General features: G+C 37.7%; 1 protein-coding gene across 2 annotated transcripts in view; it reads right to left on the bottom strand.

Annotated features, from left to right (window-relative positions):
* Positions 1-1,232: 1,232 nt before the first annotated feature.
* Positions 1,233-15,075, bottom strand: part of LOC149797995 (uncharacterized) — a 38,540-nt gene continuing 24,697 nt past the window's right edge. For both annotated transcript variants that reach the window (XM_089960524.1, XM_089960525.1), the window contains 5 exons: positions 7,124-7,231; positions 6,186-6,384; positions 5,798-5,893; positions 3,450-3,563; positions 1,233-2,702 (listed from right to left, as the gene is read on the bottom strand). In XM_089960524.1, coding sequence (XP_089816650.1) covers positions 2,427-2,702; positions 3,450-3,563; positions 5,798-5,893; positions 6,186-6,384; positions 7,124-7,231 — 793 coding nt within the window. In that variant the 3' untranslated portion in view covers positions 1,233-2,426. The remainder of the gene's footprint in view (positions 2,703-3,449; positions 3,564-5,797; positions 5,894-6,185; positions 6,385-7,123; positions 7,232-15,075) is intronic.

Raw genomic sequence — 15,075 nt, 5'->3', positions numbered from 1 at the left:
TGAATAAAGCAACAAATGAATCAACAAACATAATCGCAGCGATATTACATGAAGTGCAAAAGGCATTGGTCTTAAATGTGTTCATCTGGAATGCAGTTAGCGTGACGAAAATAAATATTTTCTCTTCAAAAATTAATACAGCACTTAAAACTATGTCCCCCGTAATACAGTTTTAGAATTTGCAACATAATCGTTATGAAAAAAGTAAACTCAGCAAGAAAAAATATATGAATGTATAGAGAATATTTCTATTTTTGCAGTTGATATAAATACCCCAAGAGTGAAGTAGGAGAGACGGTATTGTCAAAAGTGTTTCCACAGGTCAATAGTTCCTTATATCTGCTCAAAAATTATAGATTTTCTTTGTATTAGGTATTTTTAATGCAGAAACATAGATTTGCATGGATATTGTTTTGCATTCTGTGCCAGACAGATTAACGGCTGTATTATAAGATTTCGGTGACAGTTTACTTGAAGGGACTTTGGTTCTTTATTCTATTTATCTTTGTGTTCAAACGTGAACGTTGGCGATGACACGCTTGTAATTGAGTTTGTTAACAGACGCTGTACCCCAATTTCGGGACTGTCACTTAATTTCTGTTTACAATCAATACTAATTGACGCCTGATTTCTTGATAGTTTTCAGATATCAGCCTCATTGTGTTGACAGTTAAAATCTCTAATTAAACAATTGTATTAAAGGGGTTTCCTCAAAATGTGTCACTTTGTTGTGAGAACAAAATGTACGACACTGTTTGGGTGACACTGAATATCCAATACCAACAGTTCGTATAAATTCAGTCACTAATAATATGCATAATTCATCTGGAACTAATTAAAGCAAGTTAATCATTGAAGCTTTTTTGGTGGGGTGGTGGTCTGGAGTTCATTTTAGGCATGTTTTGATGGCGCTTCCTTATCGACTACATAAATATATACTAAAAGGTCTACCGTCTTTATACATTTTAGGGTCTTCTAATCTTGATGTGAGAAGAGGAAAAAGAAGAACAATAATGAAATAGATATGTATATGTAAATACAGTTTTGAATAAAATGCAATAGGGCAGATATTTCCCTAATGTGAAAAGAAATTAATTCCAAAAGTGTTGTCGAAACTGTGGCGATAAAAGTAATATTATCACCATGCCAATATCATCTATCTCCTTTCAACATATTTGAATATATCACTATGAAATATATAATAAGATATAGTACCTAGCTATTCCGCCAGGAATGCATAGCTAGTGACGATCATTTGTTTCACTACAGCAAACAGATATAAGACATGTCTCAGTAGACAGTGCGTACAAAGCAAATTACTTACACTGTAATTAAGCACTTATCTCTCTAATTACGCGCAAGCAGAATTTTGCAAGTACTAGCACAGAAAACATCTCAACCCTAATTAATCGTGGATGAATACGAATTCGAAACGTGTATAATAAATAGATGTTATTTACGTATCCTACATTAATGGCGGATATACTGCATCGTGTGCTACCAATAAACAAGACAAAATATATCCGGTATTAAGGTAGGAAAAGAAGCTTTTCTTTTCATTATATCTCAAACTTGCCCCGGAATCCAAGTTTAGAAGATTAAACTCACTCTTCGGTACAACATACTCACCCCTACCACCTTTTGGTAAATTCATCACACTTTCATCGCCTGATCATATAAATATATTCGACTTAGGACAAAGGTAGAATTGGGTTGACCTAATCTGTCACAGTAAATTACATGTTTTTACTATTGTCATTTTTTAAACTATTTGACCTTATCTGAAAACAATGGAAGTCTGATTCAGCAATACATCACAGCCGGTTTGTCTTTGAAATCAAGGAAGAAAGGGGAAATAACTTCAGAGAGACGCAAACGGCTTAATAGCGACACATGTTTGAAGCATTACTACCGTTAGTGACAAACGCGTGGAATGAATACTAAAAAATCCCTCTCACTGGCCACTACAGGGTCATCTGATATTTCCCTCGATTTTATGGACCATAGTAGCGACACGTGTTTGAAGCAAACTTAAGTCCTTGAACGTTCTTAAATTTGGTTTGCAAGAACTACCATTTGCATCTTCGAATTCACGAATCGACTATTCTTGCAGCAGTGGCGAGCATGCACATTACTCCATCCTTCTTTGATCCAATTATTAGCCAATTAATTGACAAGACAAAAACACTTGACATTTTTTCCATTGGTAGAATATAAGAATATTATCACGAAATTCTCGTAAAATGAGTAAACATCTTAATCAAGTTTCACATTCAAGATCACTCAAACGAAATTTAGCTAAGTGCGAGATAAACACAAAATTTATTTCCTCATACAGACGTCATTAACCTGCTTTGGTCCTTGAATAGAATGACGAAGATCAATATGCAAAGGCCGATTACATATAAACAAATGTTAACAGAGTTTTATTGCATTTGCGCAACTCCCTTCGCCATGAGGGGTCCTTTTTTATACTGGCGTACACATGGCCACACACAAAAGTCCACAGTGCTACCAGATCGTGTATAGCTCATAAAGTCCCCAGTATTGTGGTCCCCGTTCAAACACCATTCCATGTACATAGGGGGATCCTGCATACACATGAACCAACACAGTTCCACACATCTATTCACGTAGATTTTCAAAGAACTTTCCTCTTCGATTGGTATCCCAAGCTCCATTGTTACCATTTGAACAAATGCCTGAAACATGAAAAAGAAAGGAAAGATTTAATTATTCAGTTTACAGTATTTATCACGGCAGTTCACACTCCGTCGAAGTTTAATATGTTTTAGTTCCAAAGCAGCCTTTAAAGTTCTAAAGTCATTCCAAATATAATCAACATAATTCTTATTGTTGTTAATTCAACGCAGATAGTGTTATCAAGTATACGAGTATTTATTTATTACAAATATTATACTCTCTTACCCTAACCCTGTTTACTCCTCAATTTCCATTCACACACACACACACACACACACATATATATATATATATATATATATATATATATATATATATATATATATATATATATATATATATATATATATATATATATATATCCACATGAACTGACTTGAATTGCGTTAAGAAGATCTATTTATCTGAAACTTGTTTGATTTACCGATGTATGTTGCATTTCTCAAAGTCCCAAGACGAAAATTAATGGTACACGTACATTGTTTTGGTAGGTGATATTCAAACATTTAGAAAGGACAATTTATACTATTGCCTAAGTAGTAGATATATGGAGTTATTTACTAATTAATTTCTATACCAAACCATCAGTATCCAAAATTTCTCATATAATTATCGACATTTGCTTACGTTATAACAATTTGTTAGATTTATAGAAAGTTGAATATTCTAAATCAAGAGAAAAGCGCATTTGGACATAGTTTAAATCGTCATCATGGTTACTGACATAATACAATATAGTGCATGACCTGTTTAATCTGTGGAAGAGAAAGGGCACCAACTCTCTTTCTTGATTCTGTTATTATGGAAAATACTTCCTCCAGCTCTTTATTTGGTTCTGGCATTACTGTCTTCAATTCTGCCTGAAAAAGTGGAAGAAATAATTATTGCATTGTAACATGTCGAGGGTCAGGGTCAAATAAAATGGAATAGATGGATAGCTCATGCCTTTTTCAGTTACTAGATCTCTCCAGTGTATTGTAGTGTCAAGAAATGGTGTGTTCACCACAAAAGTACTTAATAAGATGATACAAGCACGAAATAAAACAAATATAAATAGTCAACACAGTTTATTTTATAACTTCCAGGCTTATATCTGTTTTCTCACAAAATTTAGTGCTCAAAATGGTGAAATATAATATTTGGAAATATACATAACAGAGGTTTGATAATCATGTTGAAATGATAACAATATTTTCAGTGGTATATTGCATGTGAAAATCAGAATAAATGTTCCATTTGTCCTAACTCACATAATCTCTAACTCAGATAATCCCAGTTCCCAAACTAATTTTCCACAGTAAAATAAGCTAATAGGTCTCAAAATGTGTTCATATGACGTACCAAAGTGGTAATGATTTTGTGCATCCAATCAATTTTCGGAACCAGACCCGGGTTTGTGTCCAATGGTAAATATGTCAGAGGCACAGTCTGGAACCGGATGTCAATAGTGTGTCGCGTTTGTTGGCTGAGACACAGTCTGGAACCGTATGTCAATAGTGTTTCTTCGGTTCAACGCGACAATGTGTGTCGTTTTGTAGCAACAAAGTGTGTCGTTGTGTCGGATATATTATTTCGACATCTAAATGACACAACAACTACAAAATGGATGGAAATTTGTGATTTCAAAATGATACATGAAACTGAGTAGGCAGTTCGTTAATTGTTGTTGTTGTTGTTCTAGGGTTTAACGCCATTTTTTCAGCACAAGATAGGCTATATATGGCGGCCAGTATAACTGGTGGAGGAAGAACCCTGGAAAACCCAGGGAAGAACCACCGACCCACGAGAAGCTACTGGCAGGCTTTCCCACGTACCCACACTAGCCGAGCCTTGGACTCGAACTCACGCAGATAGAGGTGAGATGGCAGTGATCCGGAACGGTGAGCGCTTTAGAGCACTCGGCCACTCGGGGCCCCCAGTCCGTTAAAGCCAATCGGAATACTAAATTTCCAATGGATAGCAGACGGTTGTATTGATGACGACACAATGACAGTGTCGGCAGCTAAATCACTCTACAGGAACTTTTATCTGTTATAACGAATAAATAAACGTTGAAACAATTTCAGAGAACATTATTGTAGTCATTATGAGTACTAAATTTAATGTGTCAGTTGTAACTAGTCTACCTTGCTATTAATGCTTGAAAGTATCTGCTTAGATGACTAAAGACTTTTGTTCTGTTTTGCTTGATCTTGAGACCTTTACTTGGAGTCCAGTAGAACCACAACTGCCAAAACGGCGAATCTCACCCCTATTTATAGGCTTTGGAAACACACTCGGGGAAATTCATGACAAAGTTTTCATGAATATTACTAACTATGGAAGAATTCGGAATGATTAACCCGAGCGCCTCCTAGTGGAAAGCCGAGCGCCCAATACACACAGTAGTAAAAATGGAGCCCGATTTCAAACGACAAAAATAGCAATTATTTCACAATAAATTATACAAAAATTCGACATTGACAATAAACAGTTTCATCACACTTGTGAAGAAAAATTATGAACTTACGTGAGTATTACTTTAATCCTGGAGAAAAATGAAAACCATTGCCTATTTCTCTCTCAAAATAGAAGGTGAGTGATAACAGTTAACAATCCTATCATGTACTGACTGGGCTTCAAAAATCTTTACTCAGATGATGACTATTTAAACAAATCATTTTTATATGATTTACATATTTATCAAATTACTTTTCTTTTGTACAAGGGTCATATATCAAAAACTGTTACTACAGTTACTATTACTTGCACTGGAAACAGAGGTACAACTTTCCAACATGAAAGGAGTGTTAACAATAAAAGGAGATTATAAATTATCTGGAACATTAATGACACGTGCAAATGCACTTTATAAGAATATAAGTTGACAGGTAGTCAGGATTGTTTCAGTATTTACCAGTCATCGTTTATGGATTCGTTCAATCCTACGTGATCAAAATAAATGTCCAATGCTGACTCATAAAAATCATGTGGATCCTGAGCCATATAATACTGCGCTTGAATGATAACATTTATCTAAGAGCACTAAATGCTGAACAAGAACAGTAGCTACAAGGTATATGATTAAGTATTGTGATGACTTCAGAGTACTTACTTTATCGGCCACTGGAACGATGATATCCTTCTCAAATGACTTTTTCATCGCTTGTAGCTGTTCGATCGATATCTTCATGCAATACTTGTAAGAATGCTGAAACATTTTGAGTGATCTGATGAAACTTTAAATTGCTTCGATATCTAGGCAAGGTGAGAAGATAGTGTATAGAGTATGACATTGTTCACCTAGCATGTGTTGCCGATAAACAAGCAAAATTTTAACATACCTGTATTTGTTTAGATCAATATTTTTTTATTATTTTATCGACATTTGCTGTATATGAGAGGGACGAAACTGATCCATATTTCTATATAAAGTTTTATCAAAATTAGATATTGTTAAATACGTATATTGTCAATATAAACAATTCATTTTTTTCAGTTACCTTTATTATTCGAAGGAGACGCGTAATGGTCTGTTTTTCTTCAGTTCCATTGATCGACATTTCTTCAAAAGCATTAGTCCATTCATTAGAATAGAGCTCAGAGTAGAGTTCTGCCAGTTTCGTCGGTCTATGTGTGTCACTGAGATCTGTAATATTTGGATTTCCATGTCTAAGCCTCTCGCTAGAAAATTGGCTTAATCTACACAGGAGAAAGGACGATAATAGCAAAACGTTTCGTTGAAAATGGCAAAAGGAACAAATTACCATACTAAAAAATCATATGATTGATTTATTTTGTCAATTGAAATCATTGCTAAGTGTTGTTAATAAGTCGCTTAATCACACACACACACACACACACACACACACACACACACACACACACACAGAGATATATTATGTTCATCATCGGCAAAATTAATTGAACTGGTGCGCTATGTTTTTTTAATTGGAAATGATTCACTCCGAAGTTAGTATACTGATAACCAGCATTACGCTCATATGATTGATTTATTTTGTTAATTGAAATCATTGCTAAGTGTTGTTAATAAGTCGCTTAATCACACACACACACACACACACACACACACAGATATATTATGTTCATCATCGGCAAAATTAATTGAACTGGTGCGCTATGTTTTTTTAATTGGAAATGATTCACTCCGAAGTTAGTATACTGATAACCAGCATTACGCTCGACTTGTTCATCAAATTAAAGCAAGGGACGAACACCAAGCCTTGAAAATATGTGGACATGAAAAGAGATAATGATCTAGCTAGATACAGACACGCCTAAATTGATGTAAATAGCTATACATTTTGCTCTTTTAATGACTGATCAACTTAGAAGATTAAAAATTTCCATAATGTCTGCAGACTGAGTCACTAAAGACTAAAACTCAAAACTATATTCCAAAACAAGATAAATGACTGACCGTGTCCTCAAATATCCAATCTCCTCAACCTTTTTCTCTAATTCTTCGCTCAAATGTTTGATTATTAGATCTTTATTTTTGGCGTTGTATACATAGACCTGTTTGCCTCTAAAACAAAAGAAAATAGCAAAATGAAATTAATCGATTTATCTAGGCACTAACATGTTTCGGAACGAAACCATTCTTTGTTTGTATGCTTCTCAAAATGCATTCGGTATCGTCGAGATATCCGATTTAGAGAGGAAATGCTTGCTTAAGTCAAAAGTTGGTAAATGAGGTGTGTATATATATATATATATATATATATATATATATATATATATATATATATATATATATAGGTAAACACATGTATAACACTAACAAATTTGTTTTAGGCAAGAAAGTAAATTTTTCGAGGATATAAGTGGCCCTGAAAGGGCCTTTGGTTTTTTCTTTTTGTTCTTCTAATTTCTTCATTTCCTCCACCATCTTCTGAGTTTCGTTATTGCTGTTGTCTTCTTTTTCTTCTTCTCTTTCTCTTCTTTCTCCTTCTACTCTCCATCTTTCTTCCTCTTCTCATTTTCCTCTTCCTTTTCTATCTTTTCATTCAATTCCCTCATTTGTTTTCCGTCCTCTTCATCCTCCTTCTCCTTTTCTTTTTTCATCGTCTCCCTTAACATGTCCTTTGACTTTCTCAAATTATTTATTTCCATCTTGACTCGATGGGAACTATAAGAGTAAAAATCGTCATCCAGTTTGACCAGCATTTCTTCAATCATGCCCGAATTATCCACAACGTCTGGCAGCTTCTTTATTTTCTTAAGGTGGTTACTTGTCATCTTGGTTTATTCAACGCTGAATGACGCGAATGACAAGCGCTTGACATTATATTTGTCAATCATGGACGTGAAGGAAAACATCCTTTTCACTCACTTCACATATTATCTACTATTCACTCAAACGTACGTGAACACATACAAACCCCAAAATATACTATCCACAGAGAGGGAAGACGAAAAAAAAAATACATGCTATCCACAGACCCCAAAATATACTATCCACACACGGGAAGAGGAAAATAAGCCCCCAAAACATAGATATCCACACAAACGTACACGAACTCATACAAACACACACTCTAAATCCAGACAGAAGGGAGGGAAAACAAACCCCAAATATAAAAACAACACACGGGAAGAGGAAAAAACCTAAAATATGCTATCCACACAAACGTACGCGAACTCATACAAAAACACACTCTGCTATCCACACAGAAGGAAGGGGAAAAAATATACACTCTACTATCCACATAAATGTACGCGAATGCATACACATACACACATTCACACATATGGAAAGGAGTGAGTTTTTATGATCACACTACTCCACACTCACGCAAATTGGCAACTTGAATAATCCCTTTTCTAGAAATTTGATCAGCCCTGAGAAGGGCTGTTTTTCTGAAATTCAGATGCACCTGGCTAATGATTACTTCTCCCAGGCCTGGCACCACAGACACAACGGCGGCTCCAGTCATTGTCCCAAATGACTGTAGCTGCTGAGAGTGCGGGGGCAGCTTGAGTGGCCTCATCATTCCAAGGTTCAGTTTGCAGGACCCTGACGATTTCCCTCCTTGTCCTATTCTGCATCCGTGGATGCCGCCTCCTTACCCACCTGCGGACACTGAGGCTCCCGATCTTGCCTCTCCAATTCGAGGTCCCAACTCCCTATTTGTGGGAGCACAGGTGTCTGTGCTGGTAGTGGCTGTCGTGCTTGTCTCTGTGGAGGTGTCCTCACCATCGGTTTAACTTCAGAGCTCTGTCTTAACATCAGGTAAGGCATGATAATTTCTGTCTTTTCCTTCTCATCTTCTTATTTTTCTACTCATGCTCCTCTTCTTCAAGCCTGATACTTTCCTTGAGTGGCTATGGCCAGCTCATCCAGGAGGCGCCTGGCATACTCCAGGTGCAGCTGAAGCTCCAGTAATTTGCTGATTCTACTCTTGTTAACGAGTGAAGGCAGGGTAGCCATATTATGAATTCTTTCGTTTTGTAATTGCGAAGCGGGGACGTGAAGGAAACCATCCCATGTTACCAAAACGTACAAGACCATATTATCACAAAACATGGAACGCGTGGACCTAAAAGAAACACTAACTCACTTTTTTATTACAAAAAACTAACCACAAACAAAATCACACTGACTACATTTTGACAATCTACCGAAACAAAAGATCATTCCATTCCATCATCATCATAGATCATTCAGGCAGTGGACAGGCAAGAAGCAAGACAGGCATACCAGGAGCGGTGAACGGGCGGGAAAGGGCAAGAAACACGTGGAGTAGGAACACAGAACAAAGTATGTGCCCATATCACACGAAATCAAAAGAGTAAATTACCCTATATTGCTCGACTGCTGACTTTCACTAATAACGCTGCTGATATGGAAAATCGCCGAAACTGACATGGAGAGACGGAAGGAGCGGTTTACACGTGGCAGCCTACCAAAATGGAGAGAAACCAGTGACTACGCACCACCTGAACCATGTCTGCTAGCCGATGATGAACATTATTAGCTGAACGAAGAAAGATGTGGCCTCGCAGGAGTTTAATGGGAAAACTAACCTGGTCAATTTCCTAATGGGAAAGATGTAATTCCAGGGGTGATTGCCAGAGACGAATGTGACTTCCCTTCTACACCGTAACAGCTAACAAAATATCGATAGAAGCCTGCACAACAATAGCAGTCAGTGAGAAGACTGAGGGACAGAAAATTGCTACCATTGCTTTAGTGTATACGGTTTTCATTTGGCTGAAAACCGTTTTTGATAATATCTTTATTTAAATTCTAATTTGACTTGTTTTGGTACCGCCGTTAAATTTATATACTCGTTTTTACCTAAGCGTGATTCAACTTTCATAAGTCATTCTGACTTAACTGATTGGTATTTATTTAGAATATCTTATGTACACTATGTGCACTAAATTCAAACTTGTACGGAATCAATTTTCAAACTTTTTTTACTTAATTGATTGGATTAATTGCAGAGGTGGCTAACACATTATTGGTATTATTTCTGTCCATTAGTACAACTGGACTTGATTTGAAACAAGTACGGGCTGGCGTTTTGGGGAGTGCACAAAAACGTCCATGGCTGGCTTTCCGAGTACATTTTCCTCCTTTACCTAGCTCGGACTTCATACACGTCGCGGTATGTGGAACGTTTTCCACCCTTCACAAGACCAGATGTCCTAATGTGACGTCATCGCTGCTGACCAATCGTAGTAGGCGTCACATACTGCTTGGGTTGACACCTGGGACATTTTAATCCAACTTGAAACATGAGTGCGTGTTACTATTCCCACTCATGACACAAGCCTTACACTTAGGTTGTTAAGGACTTAATAGTACTGCAACCTAATGGCTTAAATTAAAAAGTACTCCATGAATACATTAAAGCCTGGGGGATGCGGCACTATTCCTTCCCCAGGAGTAATTAAAAAGTCACATGTGGTGACACTAAACAGTGGCACATGCTCTATATGAGCGAAAGCCACTATAATTCAATTTCCATTCCATTCCCGTCTACCGAAACAAAGTGCTTATAGACAAACTTCTAATTTGTTTTACATAAAACAAAGAAATGAAGTGATTATAGACACATTTCTATTTTTTTACCTTACTAACATACAATTGGCAACTGAACAAGTATATCTTTTATAGAGTATTGGGGTAGCAACAGGCTTTCCCACAGGATAAGGTCTGCTTCTTCGGAAAGAGAAAGAGAACTCTTTTGTGTCTACATGGCAGTCAACAAAACCTCAGACTGGTTCCTGCTGTTGCTGCTCCTGCTGTTGCTGCTTCTGCTGTTGATGATGCTGCTCTCTCTGCTCTCTGCTTCTGAATTCTGTACTTCTCCGTCCATTCTTCTGTCTCCTTCTTGATTTCCTCTCTGAAGAGCTCTTCCATCAGGTCTTCGGTCACTTTCAACATTCTGACATTATCTCTTCATGTCTGGGTATCAGGCTTTGCCTGACACGATGTAAATGCAAATAATTTTCGTTCCAATTGGCTAGTCTTGCACACGTCTTCATAGGAGGTTGAGTCAACAATGGATGATCAGACTGGAGACTTCCTTGAATTATATGGTTCAAGCGCGAACGCGATAGAAACCTTCCCAAGAATTTTTTATGGGTCGGAAAGCTATGATAGTTTGATTTTAGGGTGAGAGATAGAGAGAAGTCAAAGAGCATGTATCATGATAAAAATTGGAAACAAACGACAGACAATTTTCTCAAATCACAACGTTTTGATTCAAATAACTAACAACCAACAATTAACCATATCACATTTTTAAAACAAGCAAACAAACAACAAATTATTTTTGGCAAGGTTGACAACTCTGTGAAGTTTAGCTAGACTTCCACTGATGGAAGTCATTGGGACAATCATGTACACTACGTTTCCTAGCTAAACACAAAATATAGCCATAATGGTCACAAAAACATCGATCTACTTTGTCATCGTTTCTAGAAGAGTTACGATCAAAATAAATCACTAAATGTTCTAAAGAATATCCCAGACTGCGTCGATGAAGAAAATACACTCAGTATTGCCCACACACCATGTTATCGGTGCCTTGCAATTTCACATTATTGAATCGTGTCGTCTGGGCATTTCTTCTCATAAAGTCAATTATGTCGCCTTCCAAAAATGGCAATCCTTACGAATCAAAATACTCACGGGAAAAGTAGACGGCTACCCAGTGAGTTCCTGGGAGATGACTGTCGTCTGTGTTGATGATATAAGCTTGATGGTATTGAGGTTTGCGACGAGGCAGTTCATCTTTAGCACAAATGACATGATTCCAAGAAGCAGTGCAGGAACTGTGGTTTAAAAGGTAATAACGTTTTACGTATCCATTTTTTTAACGTGTTTTGTTGCTTTATCTTGTTTTTTTTTACAGGTAATGATAAACCATGAATTCAATCATAACTTAACCTATAAATCTCTGAGAAGTAACCGTTTCTTCGCTTCGTCCCTGCATTCTGAGCCAAGAGAGATTCGATGTGATGGATCTCTAGAGCAATCAATCGAGGGAAGTAATGATCACGCAAGTCTTTATGCCACTGATGCAACACGACTTCTTCCGAGATGAGATGCCAGGCTTCGTCCAGATACTCGTCCAATTTTTCTTCTTGACGCAGCATCAGAATTTCAAAGTGTTGTTCTTGTTTTGACCATCTGAATTTCATCACAATGTCCTCTATGTCTTTGTCTTGGGGTTCTGCTTCCACGGTATCCTCCCATTCCATTTCCATAGATTCTCCTCTATTCAAAGTGGGATTACAGTCTTCCATCGCTTCTTATAGTTTATAATGACTTCTCTCAAACTGTCGATTTCTATCGTATTATCAAATTCAGCATTCAGACGTTGAAGTCTCGGTTAGAGCTGTAGTAAACTGATGTTCCACACGGGTGGAAATGTCCCTCGTCGCTGCCTTGGTCTGGAGTGAAATCAAAAGCCCACAACGCATAGCATCCTGCATAATCCTTGTACGAAATGCCGTTACTAATGTTGGTCCCTAACTGTCCGGTGGCTTCGTACAGGGACAAGTACGATCTCAAGTAAGTTTTCTGCTTAAAGTTAGGTTTGAAGGGTCTGGTACACAGGGTCTTGCCATCTCGATTGACTTCGATTTAGGACACGACAAAGTGCTTTAAAATTGAAAGAATGTTTTAGTTTGGTTCTATTAAAGGCTTCATTCTCGACGATACCGATGATTAAAGGTTTGGGTAACTGTCCTTGGAACAGATGATCTTCGATCATGGATCTCTGCCCTCTGGGAATGGTGAAAGTTTTCACTCAAACGCGTCTTATGGGATATTTGGCGGTCATTCTGCTCAAAGTGTGAATGATGTCGTTTCCCACTTTAGGTAACACTTACAAGCCCCGCACGTAGAGTGGGACTTCTTCGATTTTAGTTTTGAAAGCGGCATCAATTTTAGTCATCAAATGGAAAGCGGCACTGTTGCCATTCAGTCTCAGGTGGACGTCGACGCCGTTCAGCAAATACTTCTCATGCAACCATATGTCCAAAAGCAAACGATCCATCAGTTTTAAACTTCGTCCCCCTTTGATCTTGTTTCATCCGTCGTTGAATCCCACATTTTTGTCTTCTGTTTTTTATCAGTAATCAAATCAGAATTGTCGAATTTGCCTGCTGTGTCAGCTTTCCATATCACACAAGCATCCAAATGGGTATTCTTGGATTCTTTTCCGTACGTCATGAGATATTCCAGGTACGCTCGGTAAGGGTAAATATCCATGCTGCTGATAAAACGTTTGTTATTCAAGTACAAATCCACTGACCTGAACAAGGAATGCATGAAATTGTTGCCGTGAGCTATTTCCTCTTTGTCAATAGGAATTCTTTTCGGAACGACAACTTTGACTTTCAGGTACAAGTAACTGTTATTCAGATCGATGTAATCTTCGGGCTTTGCTTTGATTTCAAACTCGATGGAGGATGATTCTGAATTCTTGACATAAGTTATGGGATGAAATTCGACCCATAGGGGTTCTTGCATCGTCCATCATGGTGGGTGACATGGCAAACAGATCCAGATTATACTTGAAACAGTCGCAAGACTCTCGGTGCATCATTTTGTTTCTTTCGTTCTCTCTGTGGCGTTTAATAATCAGAAACGTCTAAGTTTCGGACCGTTCTTCTTTTCTTAGTCTTTCTAGCTTTATAAGTGTTAAGCCATCTGAACGGGTGTTGTTGTCGTCTCTTTCTGCATTGTTCTTGCTGTGGCGTCAGGGAAGCAGGAATGCAGTTTCTCGTCGGCCCAAAATATATTTGCCCGTTTGAAGCAAGACATTTATGCCTTCTCTCAGGAAAGCTTCTTTGGGGTTTTGTTTGTAGATGATGATATTTTGGAGGACCTCTTTGCCGTGTATCAATGCAGCTTCTTTCAAAGCGTGCAATCCAAGTGTCATCATTGGATTCAAAACTGAGGTCACCGAACGAAAGGCCGATTTCAGCATATCTCCTAAACCATGTCCTCGCTGTCGAGCGACGCCTCGGTAGACTGGATACATGAATTACGAGTCGCTAGAGAATCGTTTTCGAAAATGGAGTTTCACCGTGACTTTCTATTTGGTGAATGGAATATTTTGTGCCAGATCTGCTTTTATAGCAATGTTGACAGTGTGAAAATACGACTTGCTACGGGAAAATAGTGAGGATGTCCAAATTTGCGGTGAACGTGATATGTGTTTCTACTTTTTGTCTTCAGCGGTCTTGACGGAATCGACTTTGAAAGAAATGACACACAGTAACGGTACGGAGGTGTGTTCCACCACGTTGTACTCCACCACATCTTAGTACACAAAGATCAAGTTGAGTCATTGGTTCAGTTCTACTGGGGAACGAAACCACTTTGCAAAAGTCGGGTTTTCGTAAACGATTGCTAATTCGCCTTTTTCCTCTACATTCTTTCTCATCGCCATGTCCCCACCTAAAATGTCAAACAATTCTGGACAAAATATAATACCTATCACTTTGTCAGCCTGAAATTTCATCATTAGGCGACAAGCCACTTTATGGTACTCGATCGTGACATATTTTTTGAATTTGTCAACGGCTTTTCCAAATGCTGCCTTGAATCTCACCTCATTTGCGTCCACCAAATCTTGGCCGCTAAAGGTATAGCCTGGACGAATGAACAAGATATAGGTGTGACGTGGAACATCAGTGACCTTAGCGGAATATGTAGGTTTTTTACTATCAAGTATTGTTGAATTTGGTCATTAAAGATTTTGACCTCAAAGCTGTTTTGATTTTCGACGATCTTTTTTATTTATGTACGGTGAATGATTTCCACCAAAGCCACTTCCCAATGGGCTTCGTGATCCAATTGTATGGCCTGATATAATTTGACTGTGTAACAGCATAATGTGT

Source organism: Sinohyriopsis cumingii, chromosome 6 (genome assembly GCF_028554795.1).
Source record: "Sinohyriopsis cumingii isolate HCF-2022 chromosome 6, ASM2855479v2, whole genome shotgun sequence".
Lineage (NCBI taxonomy): Eukaryota > Metazoa > Mollusca > Bivalvia > Unionida > Unionidae > Sinohyriopsis > Sinohyriopsis cumingii.
Note: the sequence above shows the minus strand (reverse complement) of the source record. Positions and strands in the feature narration are given on the sequence as shown.